General features: G+C 44.5%; 1 protein-coding gene across 1 annotated transcript; it reads left to right on the plus strand.

Annotated features, from left to right (window-relative positions):
- Positions 1 to 980: 980 nt before the first annotated feature.
- On the plus strand, positions 981 to 10,345 carry LOC136549635 (heterogeneous nuclear ribonucleoprotein Q-like). Its single transcript, XM_066540994.1, has 10 exons — positions 981 to 1,749; positions 7,973 to 8,062; positions 8,145 to 8,381; positions 8,491 to 8,712; positions 8,808 to 9,081; positions 9,175 to 9,437; positions 9,522 to 9,584; positions 9,662 to 9,721; positions 9,816 to 9,919; positions 10,016 to 10,345. Exons 1-10 carry the CDS (start codon positions 1,222 to 1,224, stop codon positions 10,140 to 10,142), a joined length of 1,968 nt encoding a protein of 655 aa, XP_066397091.1. The 5' UTR covers positions 981 to 1,221; the 3' UTR covers positions 10,143 to 10,345.
- The last annotated feature ends 1,230 nt before the right edge of the window (positions 10,346 to 11,575 follow it).

The raw sequence follows: 11,575 nt of genomic DNA on the forward strand, positions 1-11,575 counted from the left end.
CTCACCATCCACATAGATGTCGTAGGCTGAGCTTGAGCTACACCTGTTTGCTCTGGATACAAGAGGAGAGCGCATGGGAAATGGATGAGGGCGAGATTCAGTGAGAGATTGTGAAAGATATAGGGTTGCGACTGTTTGGAACCTACCGTGTGGATGGCAATCGATTGATAGTTGCCACACGCGTCCAAATTTTTTCCATGTTTAATCACCAGCGGACAAGGGTTCTTCACGTAATATCATCATTATTATATGACTTTATTATTGATGGAGTCGACTGGATGATGCATTGCTTTAGTTTGATTTACACTTTTCTATCTCTTTTCCCATGTTTATCCGTTACTTCAAAAATATTTGCATAAATCTTAGAAAATGTATGTCTTACATTTTAATACTTCTGGTCTTTTTGGATGATAGTGAAGAGTGCTTCTTGTAATTTCTGAGTTGTCCAATATTACTTTTTCAGAAATACCTAATAGTTTCAATACTTCATGCTCCACAATAACAATATGAGAGCCATCGCCTATTCCCATAGCAATGCGCGAGAAATTATTCTAATTTCAGTATGTGTATATGTGAATGCGTCTTTGGCGCGCCAACAGTCTCTGTGAACTGGGACCAACGTTGATGCCACCGGCCTCTCTTCCAGTTCCAGGGAATCAAATTAAACTACTAGCACGGAAGTGCCCACAGGCCACAGCTGGACATAAATTCACTGACAGGTGGGCCTTCACAGCAGACCCCACTTGTCATACAGCAGTCCACCACGAAGGCACGCCGCCGGAGCTGGGTCTCAGGCGCACGCGCTAACCACGCACGGTCGGCGATGGAAAGTCCACGGGCGCCGACCACTGACAGGCCTACCCCAACGGCCTGGTGCGCACACTGACATGTGGGTGTCGGTGCGGCGGCGGCCCCACCTATCGTTTGGCTGCCATCCGGCTGGGCCGCCTAGCGTCTGGCCGAAATGAACGAAACCCTTCGTTTTCCGGCGACACACCGCACCTGCTCGGCACGGCCCGCTGTATAACAACTTGCCGCTCTTCCGCCGCCACGTGCTCCTCGCTGCCGCCGCCGCGCCGCACTCGCATTCGCATCGCCGCAACGCGCCGCCGAGGCTTGCTTACTAGACGGACGAGGAGTGGATTGGAGTAACTAGCAGCAACCCTAGCCCGGCAGGCCCCGTCGCGAAACCCTAGACTTCGCCGCCGGCGGTCGCCGGAGATGGCCTCCTCGCCGCCGCGCGCCCCGCGGCGGTTCCTTTTCGACCTCAACGTCGCGCAGGAGGAGGTCAAAGAGGAGGAGCCCATGGAGGTGCTTGAGGAGGAGGGGCCCCCGGTGGCGCAGCCCGAGGAGGCTGTCGTCGAGGAGGTCGCTGAGCAGTTGGTCGAGCACGCGGTGCCTACCGTGGAGGAGGAGGAGCCTGTGGAGGAGGTGATCATGGAGGAGGAGCCTTCGGAGGAGGTGATCATGGAGGAGGAGGAGGAGGAGCCTGCTCCGGCGCCGGCGGGGGAGGTGATTGGGGAGGGGAAGGGGAGGAAAAAGAGGATAGACTACGAGGTCTTCGTGTCCGGGCTGCCGCAGGACGCCGCTGAGGAGGACGTGGCGAAGGCGCTGGCGGAGGCCGGAGATGTCGAGGAGGTGCGCCTCGTGCGGGATCCAGCAGACCAGCGGCTCAAAGGATTCGCTTTTGTCCGCTTCGCCGCCGCCTGGCAGGCGCGGTGGGCGGCCAACGACCTCCGCGAGGCTGCGGTAATTACATCGAATCTTACCACCGCGATATTTAGATTTGCATCGATTGCTAGCTTGGTGAGGTTGGGCAAGCTGGTTGGGGAAAGCTGTGAATTAACTGATGTTGAATTGATTGAGCCTTTTGCTGATTTCCAGAGGCGTTTCATTTTATGCTAGTGGTTGGGGGAATGGGGTTGATTCATTTTTACTTCAGAAACTGATAAAGTTAGGAATTTGAAATTTTTTATTGTCAACTACTTTGAGATTAGATACTTTTTTTTTTGTATTGTTACTATCCTGGATTTAGATTAATGGACGTGAAATCAGGTACTCTGAGTTAGCAATTTGGAATCTAGAGCTCAATATGCGGCTTTCTCAACTCTCAAGTACAAGTGTACAACACCCTGTTTGTCAAGGCGGTACTCTGAGTTAGCAATTTGGAATCTAGTGCTCAATATGGGGCTTTCTCAACTCTCAAGTACAAGACCCTGTTTGTCAAGGCATGATACTGTAGGAGATTACAAAGACTATACTGTTAGGAAAAGTGAAATATGGTGAATTCAATGTAGTACTTTAGTGCATGTACATCAGTAGCACCTTGTTGTAGTTCCTAGCTGCTTCTATTCTCGGTGCTAAGAATCTAACGTATAAATTTTTTTATTTTATTGCTAAAGTGAAGTTGGCGCCAGTTGCAACACTTAGCATTGATGGCATTTGTAGCATGCTGACGTCCCTGCTAGTTTCCCTCAAAGAAAAAATAAACATCCCTGCTAGTTCATTCCATCTCGTCAAGCTTCTTGCTAGCACCCTTGGGAATTATTGCTCTTAGGGTGGAATATATTATTATGTTTCTGCATTGTCATTTAACTTTTTAAGTTCTAAAAGATCATATTATCTGAAAGGTTGAATTTTTTAATGTTCTGATTATCTGGTATGAGCATATATTAATGGTGTATTGGTTTTGGTCAAGGTCTAGTTTAACTGACACCTTTTGACACAATTTCTTATACTGTTACAATGTTACTTGAATGAACTAGTCAACTGTGTTTGTCCTCCACAGCTAGAATTATCTATATCTATTATTTAATGTGCATAGTACCTAGTGAACAAAAATATGAAAAAGGAAATGATGTTGGAAATGACTTTGGTTTTAAAGGACCATGGGTTCATTTATCCATTCCAGCAGCAAATAAGCAAAAGGAATGCCCCCACCTGAGGCTAGATCAGTAAAAAGGAGAACTTTTGTGTTTGTAGCCGTTATAGGTTATAGACTTATGAGTACTGCTAACTTGGTAAAAGATCACTCCTTTTATCATCCATTCAATTTGAGTTAGTCACCTGCTAAGTAACAAGTGTAATACTAAGGGAAAAAAAGAGGATATCATGTACTTAAATAAACATGAATACAATACTCTGCCAACATGTGCAGACGGCCAACCTGCATTTAAAGTTTAGTTATTGTTCATGATCTGAACTACTATTGCACTAATAGTAATGCTAGGAAAATTAAATTAATGGGGCTAACTATGGAAATCCTAGTTTCATTCCTTGTTCTACTTCAAGGATCTAGTTCACATAGAAGTATCCTAATTTAGCATCTTTTTAAATATGAAAGGTAGCAGTATGATTGCTCAACTTTTATAGCCATAAACATCCATGCGCTCTTTGATGCGTGCGCTGCGAATATTTGTGCAACTGTTCAAGTCCAAGTTGTGGTATGTTTTTATGCTAATCATCAGTGTTTTAAAGGTGTCACCTAGTCGTCCAGGCGAGAAAAATTTCTGGGCATCCGGGTCGCCTAGCTATGCGGGCATATGACATCCGCCTTTCTCGTTAGGCGTCCGAGGCGTTGCCAAGGAGGCTGCAGCGGTCGCCTTACTCGCGAGCGCACGTGGGGAAAAGAATCGACCCAGCACCCACGCGGGAAGGAAATCACCCCTTCCGCCGTTCCCTATTTGCGCGCGGGAAGGAAATCGCGCGGGAATCATGCGGGGAATACTGGAATTAAGAGGGATTGAGGGAAGAGAGGGGGAGACAGAGAGGAAAACAGAGAGGAAATATGTGGCACATGCTGGTTCCGTTTCTTCCCTGTGCGCTTGTGGTGAGTTGCAGCCGACACATCCCCGCGCCCTGTCCACGTGCGTGGATTGCTTTGATTTCGTGCCGTCCACCTGTCTGTGGCGCGCAGCTTTGATTTCGCGCCGTCCGCACGGACCCAGGGCAAGGATAAGTGGTGGGTTGCTTGGCCTGCCTCCTCGTTGCCCAGAATCTGCTCTGTTCTTCACTTGTGCCCAGCTCGAGCCTGGCTTTCTATCAGTCCGGATTGAGCCAAGTATGTCTCTGCTCTCTCTCTTCCTGTCATCTCAAAGTCCGAAGGTTTCCTGTGCCCTGTTGTTGCTTGTCTACTTCCTTCCTCTCCTGCTTTGTTTTATAGATGCTATCCTCTTCCTATGGTTCATTCTCTGCCTCTTCTCTGTTTGTGATTTATATATGGATATAGATGTGGAGTGAAAGTGCTATTGAGAGATGAGTGATTTCAGATTTGCTATTTTAGATGCATAGTGAAAGTGCTATTGAGAGATGAGAGATTCCAGATTTACTATTTTGCTATTTTATGTGGTGCACTAGTACTCAAGTAGCACTACTTACTATGGTATCACATGCTAAGAATTGACCATATTAAGGTATGATTTGCTTCTAAATTTTAGTGGTGTTATATAGTAAGATTTTTATATGGCATCGCCTAGGCGATTGCCTCATTCGCCAATCGCCTAGGTGGCTGGAAGGGGGCGATCACCTCGCCTCACCTTATTGCCTTTGAAACATTGCTAATCATGATGTTTAAATAGACTATTCATGGAAATGGCAGCGAGAGTGCACATCCCATTTTGGTTATGTTTAATTTATCCCTCTGAAAGTTTGTTGAATATGATGTATCCATTTCTCTCTCGAGTGCTCAACTGGAACAGCTTCAAATTATGTATAAGCAATTTGGTGAATAGTCTTGACTATATTTTTCTTCACTGGTACAAGCCTACAAGGCTTGCTTGCATTTTTCCTACTATATATCCATTGTGATTTTCCTACTGTATCTCCATTTTCCTGCCAAACTATTTGAAGTAATATTTCCTTTTCATTGTGAATTTGCTATTGTAATGCATGCTTGTATCCATATATAATGAATATGCCTACATTGGTTTGTTTTCTAGAAGTAGTGAATGATGCTTGGGACACTGTATAGCCTAGAACCTGTCCACTTGATACCCTTGCTTTGAAACTCAAGGCAACTGCCAGAGGGTTACAGAGCTGGAGTCAGAAGAAATTTGGTCACTTCAAGTCCCAATTGCTTCTGGCAAAAGAAATTGTCCACCAACTTGATATTGCTCAAGAAAGCAGGCCTCTTCAACCTATAATGAATTATGGCTACGTAATAATCTCAAGAAGCATTCACTGGCGCTATCTTCCCTGCTGAGAACAATATCAAGACTCAGGTCCAGGATAAATTGGCTAAAGGATGGGGATGCCAACACAAGGCTTTTTCATCAACATGCAAGATATAGAAAAAAGAAGAATTTCATCCCCAAATTGCATGTTGGAGATCAGGTTATCACAAAGCATGAGGATAAGGCAGCTGCTGTTCTAGATTTTTATGTCAGTCTCATTGGGACTGAGTGCGCTAGAGGGAGAACTATCAATCTGGACACCCTTGGCAGCCCCGGCTTTGATCTTGAAGCTTTGGATTTGCCTTTTTCAGAAGAAGTGTGGAACACCATAAAGGAGATGCCACCTGATAAGGCTCCTGGACCGGATGGGTTCACTGGCAGATTTTATAAAAGTTGCTGGACAGTTATCAAGAATGATGTGATGGCAGCAGTTCATTTTCTTTGGACTGGAAATTTCAGAAACCTCCAGAAACTGAATTCTGCATACATTACTCTGATTCCAAAAAAGACTAATGCTGTTCAAGTCAAGGATTATAGGCCAATTAGCTTGGTTCACAGCTTCGCCAAACTTGTGACCAAAATCCTGGCTAATAGGCTTGCAGGTCGGCTGGATGAGATGGTGTCCTCCAATCAAAGTGCTTTCATAAAAAAAAGGTTCATTCAAGATAATTTCATGATGATCCAGCAGACAGTTAAATTCCTACACTCTCAAAAGCAGCCCAGAATTCTCCTGAAGCTTGACATTACCAAAGCTTTTGACTCAGTGTCTTGGGCCTTCCTTTTGGAGGTGCTTAGAAAATTGGGTTTCGGTTCTCGCTGGTGTGACATGATTTGTGGCCTCTTATCATCTTCATCCACCCAAGTTCTCTTGAATGGCATCCCAGGAGAAGGTATTTTGCACAGAAGGGGACTGAGACAGGGAGATCCGCTATCTCCTATGCTCTTTATTCTTGTTATGGATGTGTTAAATCAGATGTTCACAAAGGCTTCTGAAGTCGGGCTGCTACAGCCTTTATCCAGTAGGCCTATCCAGCACAGAATCTCCTTATATGCTGACGATGTAGCCATTTTCCTTCAGCCTAATGCAGCAGATATCAATTTGTCTTTACAGCTACTGGATTTATTTGGTGAAGCATCTGGCCTTAGGACCAATGTTCAAAAAAGTAATGTGCTACCAATCCATTGTGCTGAGGAAAATCTGGCCCTCATTCAGAATCTGTTGCCCTGTGAGATGCTGGATTTCCCTTACAAATATTTGGGTCTCCCCCTGACCATCAAGAAGCTGACTAAGGAGCAGGTCCAACCCATCATTGACAGAATTGCAGATCAGCTTCCTGGGTGGAAGGCTGATTTGATGACCCGAGCTGGTAGAGTTATTCAAGTGCAGTATGTTCTCACAGGAATCCTGATTTATGTGGCCATGGCAACAGATCTCCCACCTTGGGCTCTCAAAGCCATTGACAAGATCAGAAGGGCCTTCCTGTGGAGAGGCCGAAAAGAGGCAAAGGGTGGTTACTGTCTCATTGCCTGGCCTAAAGTGTGCCGCTCCCGAGAACTAGGTGGTCTTGGGATTGCTGATCTGAAGGCTTTGAGTATCGCCTTAAAAGCACGATGGCTGTGGCTCAAGCGGAGTGAGCCCAGCAAACCGTGGGCAAATCTACCTATCCAAGTCAGTACAGAGGTAGCTGGCCTCATCTCTGTGGCTGTAATAACTGAAGTTGGAAATGGATCCAATACACTCTTTTGGGAGGACAAATGGTTAGATGGCAAAAGAATCCAGGACATCGCACCTCTGGTATATGCACTGGTTCCTAAAAGGTCAAGTGGACGTACTGTGTTGGAAGCACTAACTGGGGAAAAATGGATAGAGGACATACAAGGTGAGATCGGTTCAACTGCCTTGATTCAGTATCTTGAACTTTGGGATATCCTGAATGGTGTGGAGCTAAATGAGGAAATTCCTGATAAGCACATCTGGAGGCTATCTACTTTAGGAAAATATACAGCAAAGAGCGTCTATGATACGTTTTTTCAGGGTGCAGTCTTCTTTGAACCTTATGAGAGAATCTGGAAATCCTGCCCCCCCCCCCACCCACACACACACACACACACACACACCCACCACAAATGCAAATTTTTCATGTGGCTTGTCGCTCGTAGTAGATGTTGGACAGCGGACAGATTGGCAAAGAGGGGGCTCCCTCATCCAGATCAGTGCCTTCTATGTGATCAAGAGGAGGAGGACATTCAACATCTTGTGGGCTGTGTATTCTCAAGAGACTTTTGGTTCTCCCTCCTGTCGCGCTTTGGTTTCGCAGCACTTGCTCCTCAACCTTCTGACCAATCCTTTGATAATTGGTGGAGAAAAGTTGATAGTGCTGCTAGTGGAGATTATAGGTTGGGTCTGAATTCCCTAGTCATTTTGGGAGCCTGGAGCATCTGGCGACATAGAAATGATTGTGTTTTTAATGGGACAACCCCAAATGTTAACTTGGCTCTGGCTTTGGCTAGGGAAGAGGCTCATTGGTGGAGCCTAGCAGGAGCCATGGGAATTTCCATGCTCTCTGCTGGAGGATCAGTCTAATGGACTGCTGTAGGGTCGTCTTTTTGTCTTTCTTAACCGGTGATCCAGTGTCTATGTAGTGGTGGGGGTGTGTGTGTGTGGGTGGGGGGGGGGGGGGGAGAGGGGGGGTTCGGGTTTATGTATGACTCTCTTTTTCTTCTATTAATACAATGATACGTAGCTCTCCTGCGTGTTCGAGAAAAAAAAAACATTTATTTACTGGTACTTAAATTTCCAGATTAAGGGAAAAGCTTGTGGAATATGCAAGAACAGTGAAAACGAGACTCTTCATGTCCGAAATATATGCTTTGATTGGTCAAAGGATGATGTAAGGTTTCTTGCTTATTTGGTATAATGTATGTTATAAGTATGATTTTAGTTTATATAACAGGTGATCCCTTTTTGTTCAGTTAGCTGAGAAACTGGAACCTTTCAAGTTGGAAAACTTGGATAGAATTAATCTAATTGAGCACCCAGAAAAAAAGGGTAAAAACAGAGGCTATGCGTTTCTTGACTTCAGGACTCATGTAGATGCTGTGGCGGCTTTTGTGAAACTACAGAAAAGAGATCTGTATCTTGGAACTGATTTTAGAGCGCACATATCATTTTCAAACACTCTTTCACAAGACGATGAGATCATGGAAAAGGTACAGTAACAATACATCTATACCTTGTAAGAACTTGTTGCCAGCACAGCATATATTGCATTATCCTTCTTTCCTTTTACAATGTCTTCAATTTTGTCATGCAATGCAGGTGAAATCTGTTTTCTTGGATGGCTTACCACCTCATTGGGATGAAGACAAAGTGAGAGAAATGTTCGGGAAATTTGGTGAAATTGATAGCATACAACTCGCTAGAAATATGTTCACAGCAAAACGAAAAGATTTTGGTTTCATTGGCTTTACAACAAGACAGTCAGCTTTAGACTGCATTAAGATGGTCAATAAAGATGGTGTTGGCGAAGGTAGTGGAAAGGTAACCACTTTAGTGAGCCATTTATTTGGTGTGTTGCCGTTTCTTGCCATTTGATCCAAATGTCTAACCAGTAACCACTATATTTGAATTTACAGGTTCTCTTAAAAGCTAGTTTGCAAAGGCCAAGGCATGCTTTCAAAAAGAATTCCTGGCAAGGCTCTAGTTCCTTGTTAGGCGTCAGAAGAGGATTTGTAGAAAAAAGTTATAGTGGTAGAGGACACCACTCAGACAGATATAGGCATTATAGTCCTGAAAGGCGTTTGTATTCAGATAATCATTCTCGCCGTCACCGCTCTATTGATGTTGAAGAAAGGCATACTTCTGTGCGAGGATACAGAGCTTACTATAGAAGGGATTCTCCAGTGCATGGTTCGTTTCCAAAGTATACAATCAAATTAACTTGTTTCCATCTTCCTTTCTATCTCTGCATGAATTAACAGTTATTTTGTATGACTGGTGTAGCCCCAAACTATAAATATGGAAGAATCAGGGAAGAATATGCTGAGAGACGATACACTAGTAAATATCCAAAACACAGGCAGGCAATGCATGAAACCATGGAGCGGGATGCATACCGCAGGAACAAATATGGACATTCATACCAGGAGAGGGCACATAGAACTTGCCCTTGCCCAGAATGTAACTTGAGTGGTCAAAATCGCAATTACCCCAATGGCGAGGAATTTTCCGCAATCAGCGGTTGTGAGCAGGCATACTACAAGACAGTAAGCGCAAAAGTTCCGTTGCTAGTATTTTATTACCATCGGCTTGATGTTTATTGTAATATCGTTGCTGCTTCTGTTTCTTAGGACCGTGATCTGACGCCTTCAACTTCTCAAGTAGCATCTCATTGTGAGGATTCTTGCTGCAAGGTGGTATATAAGCATTACATCCTATAATTTCTACTTTGTTTTGGCTTATGCTAACTATTGGAGCTTACATTTCTTAGGGCCAGCAGTTGATGCCTAAAAGTTCTTCTGTGATGTGTGATTGTGATGAATGCTATATTGTAAGTTGGATATGGGCTCATCATTTTCTTTGACATTGAGTTTTGTTGAAGCATGGCATCTCAGCTTCTTATAATCGAAACTTGCATTCTTCAGAATCAAGAGTCAACACCTAGTCCAAGTGAGCATGCCAGAACAAGATCCAATCTTCCAGTGCCTCTTCATCATCGGCTTGGCAAACATTCTAATGAGCATGGGAGGTATGTATCATGAAAGAAAGTGTGCATCTTTTCCTGCCGCTCGCTCCTATTCCTTCTAATTTCCAAGCTGTAACAGTATTTCATGTTTGCTGGCAGGCACGTGGATGATGCACATTCTGCTTTTGAGGTGGAGTACACTGTCAGGGAAAGCCGAAGCCGGTATCTCTCTTCCAAAGATGCTCCAAGTACTCACTCCAGGAAGCACCATAGGTCAGCAAGATAAGCTGCAAGTCTCACAAGATAGAGAAAATCTAGTAGCGGCTCGCTTCTGATACTTCTTAGTATGATCGATAGCATTTTGTTACCGGCCCCGCTTGCGTGGCTGACACCCTGTTACGGGGAGGAATCTGCTTGAAGGAGAGCAGTATACTGTCCCAAGTTATAACCAGATATTTTGCCTTGTCTCGGTTCTATGTATTCGCGTTCGATCCCTCGAAATGTGATGCTGAACTGGTTTGGGTGACAAACCTACAAATTGATCTTACAGTAGACGAGTCTGGTTGTCTGGATGTTTTAAAGCTCGGAGAGCAGCTGGCCTAACAAAACATGTGATGGAAACGTGTCGAGCTGAGCTCATAAACAACTTGCTCAAGCAACGGAAGTGCTCCTGAACAACCTGCAAAGAGCCATTTAAAACTTGGGAACAAGAACTTCCTACCCTTTGTTTAATGAGACCAATGTTGGTTTTTTGTTTTGAGGGGTGGGTGCTAGCAAGAGAGAATTGTTATAACCAGGAAAGTGTCTGGTCCAACCACGATCGTGAAACATGGCGACAATTAGCCGCCGAGATGGATCAACGATGATGGTCTGTTATTTACATCTCCCGGCCGAGAGAGTCCAACACGTCCCTGTACTTGATAGTGGCTTCCTTGATGGAAAGTGATCCGGGATCCGACATCTTAACTCCCATTTTCCTACTATCATCCAAATCCACTGAGAAGCAAATGGACCGATAGGAGAATGACGATCACATCCTGGATTAGTGATTAGGCTTAATATTAACCGTAGATCTAATTCTATGATTACTGTTTACTCATGTAAAACACTGACTGCCGTTGAAGAGGAGAGAATGGACTCGTCCTTGAACATGACCACCATCCTCTCCGGCGAACCGCTCACCGCAGTGCCCTATTTCTTGTCGACGCAGTTTTATTTTACATGAGTAAATAGAATGTTTGCCAAGGTAATAGCTTAGTCTAGCTACCTCCTGCCGAATCCACGGGAAAACTTGTCGCAACAATGTACTCGGCTTGTCACACTCATACATGACAAGTGGTTTGTCCAAAAGTGTTCATGTCGCATTACCACGGATACACGGTCCTTAATCAATCCAGCGAGCTACACCATTCATGACCTTTCCTGCCTTGCCATGGCCCAAGCTTTCGCTAGTCCTCCGATTCAATTCTCATCTTCTTGGACAAGTTTTAGATTACTGCTCCATTTTTGTGTTGCTTAGTGGACAAACAAGTCCTACACGCGAGAGAGATGGTAAACCCATCATCTTCTCGACTTCTACGGTCTAAGCAAGCTAAGCATATATTACGTGACAATTGAAAGTAAACAAACAATGATACACGGCATTGGATTAACCTCAAGCAATTGAAGCTCAACTAGGTACTTTATGTAACTATTTTGTAACATAGCATGCATATACTT

The sequence above is a fragment of the Miscanthus floridulus genome, chromosome 4, assembly GCF_019320115.1.
Source record: "Miscanthus floridulus cultivar M001 chromosome 4, ASM1932011v1, whole genome shotgun sequence".
Taxonomy (NCBI): Eukaryota; Viridiplantae; Streptophyta; class Magnoliopsida; order Poales; family Poaceae; genus Miscanthus; species Miscanthus floridulus.

Coding starts and splice junctions, on each gene's coding strand:
- LOC136549635 (XM_066540994.1), top strand. CDS start 1,222: ATGGCCTCCTCGCCGCCGCGCGCCCCGCGGCGGTTCCTTTTCGACCTC. Junction 9,438..9,521: donor AGCAGGCATACTACAAGACA/GTAAGCGCAAAA, acceptor TCTGTTTCTTAG/GACCGTGATCTGACGCCTTC. Junction 9,920..10,015: donor CATTCTAATGAGCATGGGAG/GTATGTATCATG, acceptor GTTTGCTGGCAG/GCACGTGGATGATGCACATT.